Source organism: Chelonoidis abingdonii, chromosome 9 (genome assembly GCF_003597395.2).
Source record: "Chelonoidis abingdonii isolate Lonesome George chromosome 9, CheloAbing_2.0, whole genome shotgun sequence".
Lineage (NCBI taxonomy): Eukaryota > Metazoa > Chordata > Testudines > Testudinidae > Chelonoidis > Chelonoidis abingdonii.
In genome coordinates this window covers 79,790,996-79,811,379 of record NC_133777.1, presented here as the reverse complement: position 1 = coordinate 79,811,379, position 20,384 = coordinate 79,790,996, and the positions used below count along the sequence as shown (strand labels likewise).

The 20,384-nt window shown below is 44.2% G+C and overlaps 1 protein-coding gene across 1 annotated transcript in view; it reads left to right on the top strand.

Annotated features, from left to right (window-relative positions):
• Window positions 1–17,850, top strand: part of IGDCC4 (immunoglobulin superfamily DCC subclass member 4) — a 174,666-nt gene extending 156,816 nt beyond the window's left edge. Inside the window, exons 19-20 of the mRNA XM_032766026.2 lie at window positions 11,524–11,676; window positions 16,370–17,850. Coding sequence (XP_032621917.1) covers window positions 11,524–11,676; window positions 16,370–16,900 — 684 coding nt within the window. The 3' untranslated portion in view covers window positions 16,901–17,850. The remainder of the gene's footprint in view (window positions 1–11,523; window positions 11,677–16,369) is intronic.
• The last annotated feature ends 2,534 nt before the right edge of the window (window positions 17,851–20,384 follow it).

Below are 20,384 nucleotides of genomic sequence, written 5' to 3'. Positions count from 1 at the left end.
CTAACTCTACCCCTTAGTATCATGTGGTGGCAACACCACTAAGTAGCTACCGTCCCCCATTGGAATGACTTTAAGATCTGGTAGGGGGCACTATCGAATCCTAAAGAAATGGAATTTTTTGAATCCCTACTTGTGTGTTAGATGGTTTTCAGTGGAAGACTCAGGGCATTATTTTGTTACAAAGAAATGGATGCAAATGTAAAGCTCTGTGTCTTCAGAAGTGCACATGTGATGAAGCCTGGTTGCGTACATCAGTGTCAATTGCACTAGGATCTTCAGTGCTGAATGCACAAACCCTACCCGCTCCTTTAGCAAGTATCAGGCTCTTGTAGCTGCCGAACGTGGGCAGCAGAGGGAGACATCACGACGTGGAGTGAGCTAGTGTATTGTACAAACGCTTCCAAAATTCCAAACTTGTGCACTTACACTCAATTTGTGAGCACGCCCCAGGTGCTGCGTGCATACAGTCAGGAGCATGCACATCTGGAAACCGTCACTTAGAAAATGGGGACCAGAGTTCCGGCAGATGTAGTTTTCTACTCTTTGGTCACTGGAGAGAGTCATGGCCTTATAGTTACAGCTCAGGGCTGTTGCGTCCGGAGATGACTACGCTGTTGCAAGTTCTGTCAGATTCTTTAAATGACCTTTGTCAAGTCACTTAACTTATCCTACCTTGGTTTCCTCATCCATAAAATGGTGACAATGCTACTTTCCTACAGTAATCGTCATTAAAACCAGGACATGTCTCCTTTGCAACTGTTACATTTTCCATGGCATTTCCCATCCTATGGAAACTGAGTCCTGTAAATACCAAAAGGGGCTGTATAGCTTAATTCATTAAGGCTTGCACAGTGATTTGCATGCCTGCGATGGACGGTGCTGTCAAACTGAGAAGCATTCTTCTTCTTTCTGGCTTGTCCTCATTTCTCTCTTTCTCTGAAATTTGTAGAGTGAAACAAACCATGACAGAAAAATTCTTCAGGCATTAGTGTGGCATGGACGCTAAGCTGTAACTCCATCAGTACTCAGGTGAACAGCTGAATGAAGGGGTGTGGCTGGCACAAGCCTGGTAACAGCAGAGATCGAGATAGCATCCAAATTGTTGCAAAAGTGCTCTGTGTCTGCATATAATGTAAACAGGTAATGGATCAATAAGGTGCCAGGAGATGGGGCTCAAGAACACATCCCAGAATATATTGGCTGTTGTATGCTGCAGATGGCATCCTTTGTGCAGCTCTTTGCATGAGATGCTCCCGCCGCAGGGAGCGTGAATACATCGGCTAGGAGCCATGGAGATTGGAGTGGAGGGAAGAGTCTCACAGTGAGTTTTGTTCCACTGTGCCACAGACCGAGCTCTGCTGTGCTGTGGGGATTTTTGCTCTGAGCTGCGAGTGAGACTGTGGAAAGCAGCAGAACAATAGGAAAGTGGGGGACTTAGACGAATCACCCTGGGGAAGCCCCACTCAGCAGAGGAGAGATCCAGTCTGGTTTGTATAGGAAATTGCACCATCACCGGCAGTTTAGAGTTTGCTCATCTTCTCCAAGCCTGCGTCTGAAGCCTGGGAGGCACCACTGGCTCTGTGGGGTGACCTGATCCCTTTCCAGATGAAAGGGACACTGTAGGCAATTCTCGCTCTTTAAATATTGCTTTTTCTAGTAAACATTGCAAGGCCACAGCACTGGTGGGAGGTGCCGAGTGCTACCCCAGAGACGGACGTGGTATCCCACAGAACAGGACTAACGCTCATGACACCTCCCCACCCTCAGCTTCCCTGGCTTTCCCCACCACTACTTCCAGCCTGACCATTGGCAGGGAGGAGGTCATTCCATCTTTCCCCCCTGCTCTGGCCTCTCTGCTAAGAGTGCCAACAAGGCTGCCAGTTGGGCTGATGGCTTTTGTGATGTGGGTGTCCATTCCCCGGGAACTGGGCTGAGACCCACTGAGCCCATTGCACCAAACAGCCCCCAGGTGGTAGCAATGCGACTTGTAGCTGCTCTGGATTCAGGCTAGTGACTCAGAGGTAAAAGGCTCTGTGCCCCATTATCCCTCCAAAGTGCTATTCAACCCAACTTACCAGTGTCTTTCTGCACCACAAAGTCCCTGTTCTGGGTCCAGCTGGATGCTGCTAACGCCCACTCCAAGGGAGCTGTCTGTTTCTCAGGTAGTAACTTGAAATTGAAGCCTTCCTGCCTGCTGTGCAGAAGGCTTTTGTAGCCACTTGGTGCTCTGTGCAGGGATACTTCCTCCCTCATCGCAACATCTCAGAGCAGTGCAATTAAACTTTAGCTGGAAGGGCAAGCCTCTTCTCCTCCTTCTCCAAGCCTGTAACCAGCCACTAGGGGATGCAAGAGCCCAATGCATGCTGTACTCTGCCCTTGTCCTTTCTTTCCCCTGCCTCCAGCACAGGTCCGACCAAGGAGTGACATCCCCCAGGCTGCCCCCAACCCAGGTCTGTGCATGGCAGTGCATGTTCTCACCCACTGCGTCATCCATCCATCCTTGCAGCTCTGGATCATTGTGCAACAGATGAGCTGCAAGATATTCAATTGCCAGATGGGCATCACTTGGGGACAGAAATCCCCTGGCTCTCCAGGGTTTGGGAGCAACATGGCATCGGCAGGCCAGACTTTCCTGCCACACCTATGTGCTTTAAAGCAAGACTTGGTTGCAGGGACAGGAGACTAGGACAGTCTCCACAATCCAGTCACTCCTTACCCTCTCTGCTGTGAATGCCACCAGACAACTAGCGGGGATGTGAATTCCTGTCCTGGGAACTGAAATGAGATAACCCAGGACAGCTCAGTGAAATGAGCTTTCATTCAGATCATTTAACTAGAGAAGAAAGGCTGCATCATTCACCCCCTGAGCTATCCAGCCCGTCTTGGTTTTGACATTAACAGGAAGGGAGTATGGCCTAATGGTTGGGGCAGAGGAGTGCCAGTGGTAAGATCTAATTCTTTTATGGGGCTTTTCCTCAGTAGATTTCAAGGAGCTCAGGATCATTAGTGCCATTTTACAGATGGGGAAACTGAGGCCCAGAGCTATGAGGTGACTTGGCCAAGATCACCCAACAGAGCAGTGGCAGAGCCTGGAATAAAACCCAGGTCATCTTAGTGTCAATCCAATGCTCTACTCACTTGGCCACACAGACTCTGGAGTACTGATTCCAGCTGTGCCACTGATGCAAACACGTGACTTCACTTCTCTGTACCTCAATCCCCCATCTGCAAATCGAATACAATTAATAACATTTACCAGCCTTGCAGGGTTATCACAGAGCTTTCTTGATTTAGAATGCTTTGAGATCCCCAGCTGAAACATGCTCTATATGTGCAATCTGGGATTATTCTTGATCAGGATCTTTTGACAGCTCAGGGCTTAACAAATGTTGCCACTGCAATTACCCTTATGCAGTTTAATGTAGTCAGGATGCCAAGAAATTGGCAGAAACAAGGCTACGTGACCTTTTAAAACTAGCAAATCGGCTCTTGGACTTTAATCGTTCAACCAGAAATCGGTGGTGTGGTGAACGCCTTGCGCTTGAAGTTAGAGCTGTGTTCAGCAAGCTGCTCTCAGTGCATGGAGGTTCTTTCTCCATTAATTCATGTTGAGGCTCTTGGTTTAGTATTCAGTCATATTTAGAGCTTTCCATTTTGATTTTTCTTTGATGATATTGCCATAGCCCTGAGATGCCCCAGCTGAGACTGGAGCTTCTGCTGCTCCAGGTTCCAGACCAGCACACAGTGAGTGAGAGTCCCTGCTCCAAAGAGCTTACGGTTTCAGATAGGGAGAAAGAAACTATTATAATATAGAGGTGTGTATGTATAATATGTGTGTGTGTGTGTGTATAGGGAGAAAGAAAGTATTAATATAATACTTGTATCATACCCATGCTGCAGATGAGGAAACAGAGGCACAGCGACACTATGTACAGGAAACCTCTAGCAGAGCCAAGAACTGAACATGCCTCTCCAGCCCAGTACCTTAACCACAAGGCCATCCTTTCTCCTTGCTTATAAAGAAACATTTGAACTGCCCAGCTGTAATGAGAGCTGGTTTCCACTGCAGGTGAGCTGTCAGCAGAGGCCAGTTGGTGGCGCTCCTGCGTAGTGCTGGCAGCTGCTTCAGCCAGAGGAGAATCATGCCCGTTTTGTGATAGTTTTTTGTCTGTGTCTTCTTCAAATGCTGGTTTCCAGTTGTCATCGGGGGAATAACACAGCTCCCTTTCCCTCCCAAATGCACCTCCTAAACACGGCTACCTTTGGTATCCGACAGGACAGGTGATAAATGATGCTTGTAATGTAGTGGCTAAGGGTGATACAGCTCTGTGTTCCTCTAGTGGGTGGGGCAGATTGAACATTTTCTGTCTAAATTGTTTTTGGCTAAATGAAATTTTTTGTAAAATGTGTATGCTTGCCATGGCAATGCTTCGTCCAAACACTTAATACTCAAAAATCAAACATTTTCAACACCAACACCACATTTTTTTTTTGATTTGGAGACAATGCTGGAGTCCCTCATGGGAGTTGTAGTTTGACTGCCTCATGTCTTCATTTTTCTTAATAGGACATGCTCCGCAGTGGTCTTCAGTTTCCATGATGCACTAGAGAGGCTCAGGAAGAGGGTAGAGATTGGTGCATCATGGGAGATGTAGTTTGGCCACTTTTTTTCATTTGAGTAATTTGCTGAGGGGGACATTTTCCGACTGGTTCTAAATAAGACCCCTACTCCTGCTGACAGCTAACAGAAAGTCTCCTTTAACTCAAGTGGTAGAGGCCTGAGGTTTTTTTGGATTGGGGTCCAATGTTCCTGGGTTCTATCCGCGCTGCTTACCATGATGTCTGTATGTTTGCATGATGGGATTTAAATTGAGTCTAAACAGATGTGGTCCCAAAGCAAATATGGTTTCAGGGTGTGCTGATGTTGAGAGGCCATGTTCTTTAGACTTCTTTGGCACTCAGGGTATAAATGGCTATGTACATATTCTAAGTGTGGATCCCCAGCTAACAGAGTTGCAGGAAATCACAAGTTGTTGCTGGTGAAGGAAACATGAACGAATATCATTTTTACCAGCAGTTGCTGATACTACAAAGAGGTTACCGTGAAAAAGTCTATTTGCTTTGATGAGTTTAGCTGAAACTGAAATGTCTTTGCTGTTGGTCCTTTATTGGAAGATGGTTACGTATTCATTCTCTCGTTTGAATTGAACAGTTCATTATTCAGAGATTGATTTTTTGCCCCTCTAAATTAAATCTGAGACTGACACTCCGTTCCTTAGCTAATACACTGTAAAAGTCCAGAGACCATTTTCCTGACTTCCTGCAACTTCTCCCCCAGCCTTCTCAAACTAAGCTTTAACAATCAGACCTGGAGCTAATTGCAAGTGCTTGACCTAGGAGATATTAGCTCCCTAGGAGGGAATTTTTTTTGTAAATGGAACCTGCCTGTGTAACATCGTATACGGTTGCCTGGTGAAGCGAACGGGGTTTTTTGTTTGGTTGTTGCAAATAGCAAACTGGTACAAAAAACCTTTGCTCTTCATCACAGCTAATTTCAGCCAGAGCTGAACAGTCTGTTCCCACAGTCATCAAAACCTGTGTAAACATGGCAGATTGACATTTCTGCTAGCAGTTGCTCCTTTGGGGATTGCACCAGGATTGCTGTTTCTGTCCACATTTTTGGTTTGCACAGAAAGCCTACAAAAAGAGCATGCAAGTATGCCAGGGATGGGGGGGTATTATATGTGTGCAGGTATCTCTGATAGCGTGTGCATGCATGCAGATATCTATAACAGCACATATGGTGGTGTGCGTGTGTGTATACCAGGAGTCAGCAACCATTGAAAAGTGCTATGTTGAATCTTCATTTATTCACTCTAATTTAAGGTTTCGCCTGCCAGTAATACATGTTAACGTTTTTAGAAGGTCTCTTTCTACAAGTCCATAATATATAACTAAACTATTGTTGTATGTAAAGTAAATAAGGTTTTTTAAATGTTTAAGAAGCTTCCTTTAAAATTAAATTAAAATGCAGAGCCCCCCGGACCGGTGACCAGGACCTGGGCAGTGTGCGTGCCACTGAAAATCCGCTCGCGTGCCGCCTTCGGCATCCGTGCCATAGGTTGCCTGGGTGTATACCTTCTAGTCTGAAACATCCAGACTTTATTTGCTCAGTAATGATATGTTCTGTGGAAAAAGCTCATAATCCACCGGCATTGACCTATCTGCAGAAAGCCATTCAGATGGCAGCAGGAGCAAATTAGTGTAATTAAATGCTGTTTTATTTATTAATATTCCTTATTGTGTTTCATCCCAGCCAGCTATATGTGATCACTTCTCTGTTTTCTCATTACTCACCGTTAGTTTAATTATCGCTGACCCAAATGAAAGGGAGAGAGCAGGGGAGAGAGGTCCAGAATAGACTGTATTGTTAATGGACGGGAAGTGACCGTTAGCAGATATGCTGTCACCATGATCAGCATATTTCCAGTTTTGAAAACAAGCACCTGAAAGCCACAGCTTTCCTTTTACAAACTTTCTTTCTGAAGCTCACTGCTGCATAAACAACATCTTTGATATTTGGTCTGTGCAGGCCTGATCCTGTAGTGATGGGACTTCAGTGGGAGCAAGGTTTGGCCCTAGAGATTTTTGTGCAAAGCAGTTATTATCTAGAGAGGTCTTATCCTGCGAGGTGCTAAGCTCCTTTAGCTGCTGTTTGAAGTCCAAGTGGGCTGAGGGCGCTCAGCACCTCCTAAGCACGTACATGAGCATTTTGTTTTTATTTGCCTGATGCCAACCCCGACAACCTGGTCTAATGTCTGACTTTTTGTAAGTGACTGACTTTGGAATGCTCAGCTTACGTGCAACATCTGGTCCTGCGTTGCTACCTCATTTCCAGCCAGATGGACTGAGGCACAAGGAGGTCAAATGACTCATACAAGGCCACACTGATGTCAGAAGCCCCTTTGCTCTTGCAGCTAGACACAGGCTCTGTGATATACTCACTGGGGGATTAGATTGAGAGAGAGAGAAAAGAAGAGTGATTTTCCTCCGTTTAAACTGTACAGCTTCCTTTCCCTCCTCCCATGCTCTTCTCCAGTTCTCAGTGAATCTATTCTTTGTGGGACAAACAGACCACCAAAGAAAAATGGGGCTACATTTCTGTTTAACCGCTGAGCCAGAAAGAGGAGTTGCTCTAACCACGCTAAGCTTTTAGTAACAAGGTGAGTCCACATAAACACAAGGTTGCCCAGTAAAATCAAGCCCTGCAAAGAAATTACCTCTGCCCATGAACTAAGAATCTGAGCTGTGAAATAATTTGAGCTCTTAAAGGCACACATTTCCCATGCACAGAGGTGTGCATTCAACAGTTTATTGCAAGGGGAAGCCAAGAGAACTCAGAACAAATTGCATTCAGCCCATATAAATTAATTAGATCTACAGAAAGGTAACACTGGTTGCCTGGGGGATTTGAAGCTTGACTAAGAATAGCTTGGTGGTCTGCTTAAACCTCCCACTCCACCCCTAAATTTGGTGCCCCTGTATTGGTGAAGTTACCACATTTTTTCCCTTGGCTCTAACTTTAAGCAGACAATCCATTCATACATACCTCAGCTTGAATGTGCCTTGTTAATGTCCTTGTGTGGTGAGTCTTTCTCAATAGAGCAGAATACTGATTGTTCCAATTACCAAAGTGAATGATGCCATCAGACAGTGCTGAAAGATCCATTTATTTCCAAACAAGGCCATTTGTTTCTATTACTGACTTAATTTTCAATAGGCTAGAACTGTTCCTGATTTCCTTCTGGCCCAACATTTCTCCAGGTGGGGAGTTGATGCATTCTCCCACAATGAAATCCACGTTTTTCCCTTCTCCCACCATGAAGGTTCCCCATAAATCAGCTTCTCTCTGTATCTAGGCTCTAATTTTCTCTTGCATGGCCTCCCACCCTCTTTGCTCAACTCAAATGTCACTGCTAACTTGTTCCCATCACTCATTCCTGCACTGCTATAGCGCATTAGTGAAGACACTACTCTGCCCACGGGAGAACTTCTCCCATCGGCATAGTTAATCCAACTCCCTGATAGGTGGTAGCTAGCTCTCCTGTCGACATAGCTCTGTCTACACCGGAGGTTAGATTGGTATAACTGTGTCACTCAGGTGTGTGGATGTTTCACACCCTTAGCAACGTAAAAGCGGCAAAGAGTCCCATCCGACGAAGTGGGTATTCACCCACGAAAGCTCATGCTCCAATACGTCTGTTTAGTTTATAAAGTGCCACAGGACTCTTTGCTGCTTTTACAAATCCAGACTAACACGGCTACCCCGCTGATACTTAGCAACGTAGTTATGCCGATATAAGTTTGCAGCGTAGACCTGGTCTAAGCAAGCACATTTCTTTTCAAGATGAAAGCGTTACAGAGAAAACATAATAGCAACAGTAAGCGTTCCTATACACCTGCTAAAAGCTTACCAGAGGTCACCCATCGGTCTTATGGGGCTTCAGTAGGCCAAAGTCTTCCAGCCTCTCCCAGGAAAGACTAGGGCCCTCCTTAGACAGAAGGTCTTGTCTGTTTGGTGGATCAGAAAGCCTGTTTAAACTCAGGCTGTTTATTCAAAGTCCTTTCTTTGTTGGTCTCTGGAGAATCCAGTTTGAACCAATATATATGAGCCTCTCCAGGCAGTGGTACCTCTGTGGAGGTGTTATACCCTGAGTGAATATGCCTAATCACCTCGCAGTGTTCTTAGTTCCCAGGGCTTGTGGTTCCCATCGCCCATGGAGTTACAGACAATCCCCAGACCACTGGGATAAATAAACAGTACAGTGAGAGCTCCCAAAGATACTGCAGGAAATTGCCATAGCTATCACAGTGACCCACCTGCTGTCCTATATTGTTCCTAGCCAAAACAGCTGCTGCAAAGAAATTCATTTTAACTTTTATTTAGGGTAAAAACTTGGCTTTTTGACAAAATGAATCAAAATTGTAATTTTTTTCCCCCCATTTTTGGTTGATGAAAGCTGAAAAGCATCTTTTACAAAATCCCATGGAAGCTTTCAAAGAAAAATTTCAATGAAAAAAAAATAATTTTCATTGAAATTTTTTATGAAAGAGGAAAATAAATTCCTAACCAGTTGTTCCAGGCAGCCTTTCAAAGTAGGGCACCAATTCATTACTTGTCACCTTTCTCTTACTGCGCAGCCCTGTGCTCTTACAGCAGTAGATAAATAATCCTAATGATGCATCATTAGAACTCGAGTTTTGGCTTAGATCCTTCCATCACAAAAAGTACTGTAGTTAAAACGTCGAGAGGGACTAGTGGTAGCTAGTATAACAACAGGCAAGGCTGGAGAGAATTAGCTGATGTGTTATGGGTAAATGTCTGTGACTGCTATGGTAAAGTTACTTTTCAAAAGAACATTCATAGTCCTAAATGAAAAGATTATATTGCTTATTCTCATAGATAGCCAATAATAGTTACTGTTTCTTCCAGAAAAGTTACTGTATTGTTACTGTGAAATAACAGGAATAGACAATAATATGAAGGTACTTCCTATTTATGAGGTGATAACTGTATTGTGAGCTGAGGAACTGCAAGGTGGCTTGTTAGAATAATAGAATATCTGGGTTGGAAGGGACCTCAGAAGGTCATCTGGTCCAATCCCTGCTCAAAGCAGCACTAATCCCCAGACAGATTTTTCCCCAAATCCCTAAATGCCCCCCCGGGACTGAACTCACCCTGCTGGGTTTAGCAGGCCAGTGCTCAAACCACTGAGCTATTCCTCCACCTCCCCTCTTTTTTTATTTTTTCAATAAGTTGTGCACTGAGATTTTTTTAAAACTTAGAATCAAAGCATTAGCCCGGAAGAAGCACTTTGCATTCCAGTTATTAAACTGAAATGTCTAACAATGAGATGTTTTTGTGACATAATTGGGTTCTTCTTCTTCTGTTAGCTGGATGAAATGAGACGTTGTGGCAGCCATGTTTGTTGTGGGCATGCAGATGGTGAGTTCTAAGGGCAGTAGCCAACGAGAGTACAAGGATTTGCATAGTGTGCGAGTACCAAAAACTATGATGTCCATCAGTGAGTCAGTAGCCATGCAGCGTCCCTCCCCTCTGATTGGCTTAGCCCATTCCATGTTGGTATAATACACAGAACTCTGACATTAATTTATCACCACTGCATGTATGTATCGATTGTAGCTGCTGCTGAACGTGGTTAACCATTTTGCTAACGAAGTGTCTGAATATAAATTGGCCAAGGTGTAACAATTTCTATTAAAGTTCATTTCAAAAGTAACCCAACTGCTTCATCCGCTTTTGCTACTGCCAGGTTTCCTAGGATGAGATTTGTAGCAGAATTCATTGATATAAAGCACCTGATTTTTCAGCCCTCAGTCTCTATGTGCGTACATACAAAACTGCGTGCGTGCACACACAAACACATGTTTCAGGTGCAAACGCTTACCTACATCTTTGAACACCTCTGCATGCACAAGGGTTAAAATGTACCCCTGAAATACCTTAATGGAGTTTGCAGGTGCACATTTTATAGGTGTTAAACATTTCAAGACCTCTGTGCAGGTTTTTGTACCTGCAAAGTGTGGGTGAATAGTTGTGAGTGTGCAGTTTTTGCATATGCACACGCAAGAGGGAGCTGGACAGAAGATCAGCTGAAGATCTGGCCCAAAATGGGATCCATCCTTATATAAAACATGCAGAGCGGAAAAGCTCAAATAATAAAATGCTAAAAGATTCTAACTCTCAGAGGAACTTTAAGAAGGAGAGGCAGAGTGGCGTATTGGAGACTTACATTCTATTCCTAACTTTTCTACTGAGCCGCTATTAGACAAGTCAGTCAGTCTCTCTGTGCCTGAGTTTCTCCACATGTAACATGGAGATCTTTATCCACCTGTATAAAGTGCTTGGAGATTGTTATAGGAAGGTAGCTACTGAAGTGTAGAGTGTTATTCTGACTGCCTCCAACCCACTAGTGTCTTGGTATGTACATGCAGTAGGGTCTGATGCCAAACCAACTGAGATAAAAGATCATTTTCCCACTGACTTCAATGGACTTTGAATTAGGTCTTCAAAAGGAAGATGTATGCAGTGTGGTGCTACCTGATACATTGCATCCTATTGGTCCTGAAATCTATGAAATCAGCAGAGACCCCATGTTAGATTTGGAGCATGAACTCTTCTCGTAATGTGTCACAGGAAGAACGGTTTTAGAAATCTTGGGATCAGAGCTAAGAAAATCCCAATTATCCACTTGTTCCACATCGAACCGTAACAAATCAGTGCACTAAACCCCATGTTCTGTGGTGGTAATGTCCGTTTGTCAGGGCTAGTGTTGTTGTGACGTCATTGGAAGTATGTTGGCTGCATTTAACCGACATCTTTAAGCCATATGGCATTTCTCTAACTTCTTTGTGTTGAACTGCCTGTTCTTTCAGGTTTGGAAGGATACAAATCTGTGTCTCAGAAATAATCTGATCATTGCTTTCCTTTTTATTCTGCAGTCTACATGGAATAAATCAGTTAATCAGAAATGGACAAGATGTGGAGATGCCATTACAAAAGAGCCTACTGCTGCTGTGAATGGAACACTGAAGGCACCCTCTACTGCAGGACAAAAGCTTTTGCTACAAGCCCTGGTGTACAACGCTGTTACGGTGGGTGTTTTCAGTATTTTAGTGTCAGTTGCTTGTGCACTACGGTTCATTTGTTATGTGTCCCTTCATCTTTTCCCTGCTTGTAGAGGAGAGAAAATATTTACCCCATAGAGTTCGTCTCAGTTTGCTGATTATGGTTTTTGTTCTGTTGCCCAAGTATATCACTGCATGTCATGTGTGATTCACACACGTGAGGAAAAGTTGTTTTATTTTCAGGGAGTCCTCTGTGCCTCTCTCAGCGGTCCAGCAATCCCCCTGTTCTCACTGCCTTACTTTCCTCAGTCCTTGTGGTCTTGAATCGGTGGCCAAGGGGGGAGTGGAGCAGATTCCTTGTTAATAAGGTGGAGAGGCTGTCGTGGTCTCATCTGGGGAGCAGAAATCGGGCTCCAGAAAACAGAATTGTTTTTTGTACGTAGCAGTGCAGTAAACTTACACACAAACTGAGTTAGGATTTACAGTACTCAGCACAGAGAGTTATTATTTTATTCCAACCTGGAGAAGGAATTGCATTTTTGCTTATAGAAAGAGTCAAAAATCAAGGGTTGTTTTAAATTCCTTTGAAAGGTAGTGTAAAGCAATTTCCATTATCCTTCGTCTACAGATCAGGAGAAAATTCAGGTTTCATAGATTCCACTGTGATGATCTAGTCTGATCTTCTGCATAACATAGGCCATAGGACTTCACAAAACAAATTCCTAGAGCAGATCTTTTAGAAAAACATCCAATCTTGATTTTAAAATCCTTGGAAAATTATTCCAATGGTTAATTACTTGCAACATTATAAATTTATACCTGAATTTTGTCTAGCTTCAACGTCCAGACATTGGATTGTGTTATATCTTTCTCTGCAATACTGAAGAGCCCGTTATTAAATATTTGTTTCCCATGTAGCTACTTATGGACTGTAATCAACTCACCCCTTAACCATCTCTCTTTTAAGATAAATAGATGGAGCATGTGAGTCTGTTGCTGTAAGGCAGGTTTTCTGATCCTTCAGTCACTCTTGTTGCTCTTCTCTGAACCCTCTCCAATTTATCAGCATCCTTTGTGGGCACCAGAACTGGACACAGTATTCCAGCAGAAGTCACACCAGTGCCAAATACAGAGGAAAAATAACCTCTCTGCTCCTACTTGAGATTCCCCTCTTTATGCATCCAAGTATCACATTAGCTCTTTTGACCACAGAGTCATTTGGGGGCTCATGTTCAGTTAATTATCCACCACACCCAAATCTTTCTGAGAGTCACTACTTCCTAGGATAGAGTCCTCTGTCCTGTAAGTATGGCTTACGGTCTTTATTCCCAGATGTATACATATACATTTAGCTGTGTTAAAACACATTCTGTTTGCATGCACCCAGTTTACTAAGTGATGCAGATCACTCTAAATCAGCGACCTGTCCTCTTCATTATTGACCCCTCTCCTAGTCTGTGTGTCATCTGCATATTTTATCAGTGATGATTTTACATTTTCTTCCAGGCCATTGATAAAAATGTTAAATAGCGTAGGACCAAGAACCAATCCCTGCGGGACCCAACTGTAAGCACACCCGCTCGATGATTCCCGATTTTCAATTTTATTTTGAGACCTATCGGTTAGCCAGTTTTTGATCCATTTAATGTGTACCATGTTCATTTTATATAGTTCTAGTTTTTAAATCAAAATGTTGTGTGGTACTGTCAAATGCCTTGCTGAAATCTAAATGTATTACATCAGTGCTTTTACCCTAAGAACCAAACTTGTAATGATCTCAAGTTTGTTTGACAGGATCTGTTTTCCACAAATGCTTGTTGATTTGCGTTAATTACATTACCCTCCTTTAATTCTTTATTAATCGAGTCCCATATCAGCTGCTCCATTATCTTGCCCAGGATCAATGTTAGGCTGACAAGCCTTATAATTACCTGTGTCATCCCTTTTGTCTTTTTTTAAATATTGGCGCATTCGCTTTGTTCCAGTCGTCCAGAACTTCCCCAGTGTTCCACGACGTATTGAAAATCAACATTAACATTTCTGATGTTGTGTCCTCAAATTTGGGAATACAGATTTATTCCAGTTAAGCAGCTGCTAATATCATCATCTCTGTGTCAAGGCTCCATTGAAGCAATTCGATATAAACTCAGCTGACTTGGTAAAACAAGAGATTTGCCTGGTGTTGCTTTAAGATTTTGTCTTCTCTCCTCTAATAAGTACCTCCAGCTATCCTGTGCTTCCTTCCTAGATAGCGGTGTGAAAATCAGTTATACACAGGATGCAATTAATGGTGTGTAGAGAGTTGAGACAATGTTTTACAACCCCATTATAGAGTGTCATTTACATCACAGTTTAGCTGCCCATCAGAGTTTGTCAACAAAAGGAGAGAAGTGTTAAAATATGTAAAGGTTACACAAAATTGGCTTAAACAGGAAGCCAGAGAGTTACACATAGGATAGTTCACTTCCTTGTTTTGGATTGTTTCCTTTCAGGAAGTGAAGTTGTTAACCAGCAAAGGCAATAAACTTTGAAAAGATTTTAAAGCTAATTGTCTAGGAGACTCTCTATGGGCTTCCAAAATAGAGAAATCTGCTTAGTTAACAAATTTTAGTCTAATATAGTAACTCCCTGCTTAAAAATAAATGCAAAGGACCCAAGAAGACAGGACACTGTTTAAATGTTGCATGAGTGAAATCGTTCTGTTCTTTCTGATTCTAAGGGCTTTGTTTTATAACAGCTTTTGCAAATTACAAAATAGGATTAAGGTAACTAGCAAATGTTGCTCTGCTTGTACACTGCAGCCAACATTTTCAAAAGAGAATAGTCAACTTGGGTGCCTCATGTTTTGGGTGCCCAGCTTCAGATGCGACAAAGGGGCCTGATAATTAGAAAGTACTGAGCATGCACCTTCTGAAAATCTGTCCCTTTAAGCACCTAAAATCACTAGGACTTTTGAAAATCTCAGCCTTTGTCTCTAGAGCGAGAGGGCCTTGTGGAACTGTTATAATGTACATGTTCCAATTTCAATATTTGATAGCGAAGGACTTGGGGAATATCCTTAAGAATCTGAAGGCATCCATGTTATTCTTGGTGGTGTCGCCCTGTAAGCAGAGTACTGGACTAGAACTCAGGACATCTGGGTTCTATTCCTGGCTTGGCTACTGGCCTGCTAGGTGACTGTGAGCAAGATAATACAATGCTTTGTGCCTCAGTTACCCCAACTCTACAATGGAGGTAATAATGCTCACCTCCTTTGTAAAAATCTCCTTTTGAGATCCACTGATGAAAAGTGCTGTGTCGGAGCAAGTTATTACTACTGTTACAATAATAACATTGCCAACTCTCACAATTTCATGGTTGCTTTATTTGCTGGGGGTTTTTTCCTTAATGTCCCAGTTCCTGGAGTCATGTGATTATATGAGAATCTCAGCTTACATTTAAAAAATAAAAGGTACATTTCGAGCCCCTCATGCTTGAAAAAATGAACTCTCAAGGCTCAAAACCCAAAGGCAAATAAAAAGAAACCCCACGCTTTTCATTTTTTAAACTCATTAGTTTTTGGAACCTGATTCATTATTTCTGAATGCTTGGGGTTGGTCATACTGCTATCCAGCCACTTAATGTCACTGTACACTATTAGCCATACCTCTAAGCCACCACCTGGTGTAGTTTGCTAGTCCCCTTTCTGCTGCTGACTCACTGGGTAACCTGTGGAAGTCTTTGCACCACTCTGTGCCTCAGTTTCCCCACCTGTAGCTATATATGTTGTGAGGCTTCCAAAGCATCTTGAGGGCCTGTTATGGACAGCGATGTGTAAGTGCAGAGTACACATATCTGGACGTAGTCCTCCTGTCCAGTTTACAGTGTGAATTCTGTTATGCCCACTGTGCTCATTCCCGAGAGAATGCTTTCGCTGTTGTTAATGAGCACTCTGCGCCGAGCGTCTGGACTGGGGATTGGCAGTGTACACTGGGGAGGTGAATGCCATGCCCTGCGGGTGTTGACTTCAGATTTGCAAATACGTTTTATAACACAGTCTTGGGAAAGCCGTTCCAACCTTGCTCACTTGTCAAGCTCAAAACCCAGAATTTTTTTTTCTCCCCCTGAAATCATTGATGGAATCACAATCGTCTAAAACCATGTGGACAAATGCCTGGAAATGCTTTGGACTATTGATCTGAATAAGCTTTTGTTAGATCGTTTGTCTTTTAAAATGACACAGCCTGATGTTTATTTTTTTAAATGACGTATTTGGTTTTGGGTATACGGTGAGCTCTGTCTCTGAGCTGCATGCTTTATTTCCAGCATTAATTACCAAAAACTGATGGAAAATGCAATTAAACTCAGCTGGCATTTTGGAAAATCTGGTTGGGTTAAAATAGCATCTCTTGACTTTACACCTGAAAAGAGAAGCTTGGAGAAGTTGTGTGCATTGAAAAAGAGCATATGCTCTTGTTTCTGAGAGGAACAAAGCTGTTATGCCATAAAGCCATTCTGTCTTTGGCTATTGCTCATTTTACAGCATGAGCAGTGCTTAAGACTCCAATCCAGTGGGCATATAAAGGCACGCTTAATTTTAAGCACGTGCGTAGGCCCATTGAAATCAATGGGATTACTCACGTGCTCCTGGTTAAACACGGGCTTCTCCATTTGTCAGGATCCAGGGTCTGAATGATCTGAATTTAGTCACTTTCTCCCTTTGCTTTCTGCTTACTAACAGAATGAAGTAATGAAAAATCAACCACCCATCAGCCTCCATCAAGTGGAAGCCGAGGTCATCGTCCATTCTGATTTCTCAGCCTCTGACAGAGACTGTGACTCTCAGCTTCACACGCTGGACACTGAAGAAATGGATCCTGAGGACCACAACCCAGAAAATGTCCCCTCTGATGAGCACTCCCTTCACACCTCAGCAAACGCCAAGCAGAATGTCAGCAAAGCGTTAGTGGTCTGCCAAGGCAAACCTGAGCTTCGGACCCAGGATGCCTTGTTAAGTACTGACAGAAAGACAAACAAAATGGAAGCTGTCGGCCCTCATGGGCTCACCAATGGCTTCCACAGGCACGGAGAAAGTATGGACTCTATGGAAAGTGGGGATTCGGACTGTCTTCAAGAAGTCAGAGGGAACGTACAGCCAGTCAAGTGCCAAGCTTTTCCCACAGGCCAGCAGGACGCCCCTCTGTGTAGTATCTCTGCGCTAATCAATTCATCCTCAGCATCTGAGAACGTGACGCATGTCCATAACCATTAAAGAGGAAATTAATCTGATTTTGACCATGGGAGAGCTAGAAGAAGTAGGTGTGAGTTACTGGGGGCCAGATCCGGAGAGATAGTGTGTGCCCTCATCTCGCAGTGAATTCGATGGGGGGAAAGAGGGTGCTCAGTACCTCAGAGGCTCAGGTTCCTAGACAGGTGAACAGCCCTAAATACACACAAAATAAATCAATGTGTAGATTGCTGTGGGCGCAATCCAACTCCCATTGAAGCCACTAAAACAGAACCATCTGCCCTCAGCCTGTGCCATTTTTTCCTTTTATTCCATGATGGGGAGTGCCGGGATGTTTGTCACGGTGGAAAGTGGGAGAATACATTAAGCGTATCTTCTCCAATGTTGCTCTTCACCAGGGAGGGCCCTCTTCAGCTTTGCCATGGGTTTTGCAAAGCAGGCACCCAAAGGGGTTGAGACAAACACCAGCCGAAAGGCAATTAGCCGTAACCAGCTGCCTTCTCCGCTCGCCCATGGTTAAAATGATTTTAATGATCCCTTTGTACACTACCACAGTAAATATTACTAGCAGGCTGATGTAGTGGCCTTTTATTACACACTCTGCGAGTGTCTCTAACAACTTGTACTATATAGAACCTTCTCCAGCACCTCGCTCACTTCACCAAGCTGGACTCTGTGTTACGTAGGTTCTTGTACCTATGGTTTTAGGTACGTCTCTCTCCTTCTAATGTACGACAATGTATTTTTATTTCCTCGGAGCATCTTTATATTATTTAATTTTATAAAGTGGAGTAGAGTGTGGTCTAGAGTAGCATTTTTACTACTTCTCTCTTTATTTTTTCCTCCTTAACAACGCAACTACCTCATGTCTGTTGGAGAAAAAAAAAAGCAGTAGATTGACTCTTTTGTTATAGTCCATTTTAGTTTTTAACTTATTCTTATACTGCCTTTTTCTAAAGAATATGTTTGCACTGGTTGTTGACTATTTTTTAATGAATAGTGCTGCAGGTCTGAAGTCTCGCTCTTTCGTTTCTTTGGAATCCGTTACGGCAGGACCACCTGCCCTAGGACGGGCGCGTTGGGCGTGTTTGGCCGTATAACCACGTGCTGCACAAAAAGGCCATCTCCGATGGGGCGATGGTCAGCAGCATTTTGTTTTTAGGGGCCTGACACTGGTAAAGAAAATGAAGAGCTGCCGTTTTCAAATGGGATTTGGGGACCGTCAGTTTGTTAGGGCCCAGCTTGAGACTTAGAATCATAGAAGGGTAAGGTTGGAAGGGCCTCAGGAGGTCATCTAGTCCAATCCCCTGCTCAAAGTAGGACCAACACCACTTTAAAGAGACCAGATTGCCTGAGGGTGGGTACTCAATAGTGTCTGAAAATCAGGTCCCTTTAAAGTGGCTCAAATTCAGCAGCCAAAATCACAAGTCGCTTCTGACAATCTTGGCCAAAATGGATTATTAGGCTCGGTCTAGCCTTCGAGTGGGGGCGTCTGCTTCCCTGCTCGAGGAGACTGACTTACTCTGAGACAACCCGTGCCGGCTGATGCGGGGGCAGAGTGAGGGCAGCCGGCTTCAACAATGTTGCTGAGCATACTCCATTCATGCGAGCATGCTCAATACAAGCCAAGCTGCAAGGGGAAAGGGCAGGGGAAAGGGGGCATATGACCCCACATGCCTTCCGCCATGCATCAGCTCTGCTTACACTAGCTGCCATAAAGCTAGAAACCTAAAAATGGAGTGTAGCCATGGGCAGGCGAGCTGTGGGAGGAGCTAGCCTTCCTGACTACAGACCAATGGTGCAAGCTCACGTAGCTAGCCTGCTGCACCGCACTCTGCTCCATTTTTAGCATACTAGGTTGATGGGTTGTCTCGTCATGCTGGGATTCGCACTCACTGCTCAGAGCGTGGACATCCCCTTTAAAGGACAGGGCCACGTTAAAAAAAATTGTTCTTTCTTGTTCAAATAGCACCTTGAATGATCCCAGACAGACTTTAAATAATCTCATTTATTCTTCTGACTGAGGGCGTTTCCCTCCGCTTGACCCATTGAAAAGAAAGGAGTCAGTTTCCCTTAATTCCTACCCTGTCTTGGGTCGCTTTCAGATTCTCAAAATGCAACTCTGAATAGCGAACACTGCAGACTGGGCCAAATCCTGAGAGGTGCTGAGGATCTGCACTTCCCATTGAATTCATTGGAGATTGTGGGAGATTTCTTAGGATTTAGCCATTTGTTGGTTAAACAGCGAAGCAAAACAAAAACAACAACAATAAAACCCCAAACCCTGCTTCCATTGGAATTAGCCAGAAAAACATCATGGAGACCTTTGTGTTGAGCTGAGGCTTTGTAAAAAGTTTTTACCTCTCAGTCCAGATTGTGATACAGGATCACCCTTGCGAGCAAAGGGTGACCCTGTACTCCACAGGCAGCCCTGTTAGCTACTCAAGATGCCACTTCATGCAAGAGTGTTGCAGTTTGGCCCTGTAACTGGAGCTGAGTTGACCTGACTGAATCCCTTTAATTCATCATTATTTACTTGCGAAAGGTCCCGTTGGCAGTGACTGTCATGGACAAAAGTCTGCAAAGGCCCCTGTTTCCTCTATTTTGTTAACGTGGATGAATATGAAGGATGCCTTCCTCTCCCATCAGCTCTGACAGTGTAGAGGGAGGGGACTCTCCCATCCTGCAGTGTTTTCTCTTTCCATGGTGCGGGCCGGTAACTCCCATTCATGTTCATGGCATTTACTGGTGCCTGTCAAGGAAAGAATCGGATCCCTCTTGGGCGGCCCGATCCTGCCCTGCCTACTCACTTTGCCTCCAAGTGGAACCCCGTGTGTGTGTACAGTGATAGGATTGTACTACAAAGGCCCTGTCCAACACCCATTCAAGCCAATGGACCAGGCCCTGGTAGGCTCTAACCTGAGTCTGAGGACCTTGCTTTCCCCTGCCTTTGGGGCACCCTTCTCTAGCATATAACTTCTGTCCCCGGTACCACCAGTGGCCTCTGTCACAGCTTTGTCTTCCCATGCCCTGCCCTGCCCCAAAGAGGAGCCCAGAGTAGCCTCTTGAATGCCAGTCCATGAGCAGCCACAAAGTGGTATGAAAGGTGACCTCCATTTGCATCCCACCTACCTTGCTCCCAGCGCCACCCACACCGAAGGAGCAAGAGGGTGAGGACATGTCTGTACAGAGAGTTACTGTGCGGCAAGCTGGGGTGTCCATCTACAGCGCCCCAGCCTGGCCATGTGGACCCTGCTACCCTGTGACCCTGCTTTGCAGTAGCTACACGCACGGCAGCCTAGAATGCTACACGCCAGCTTGCTGCTCGCTGCCTCTCCATACAGGCAAACCCTGAGATCCCTGTTGAACAGACCCGTCATTCATCACCATCATTTGTTAGACCCTCCGGAATGCCCACCCCAAGACCATGGGATGGCAGAGTCAGTGAAGGGGGCTGTCATGCTCAAGGACTAAATTTAAAAAAAAAGTCGCTCTGCTATTCCAAAAT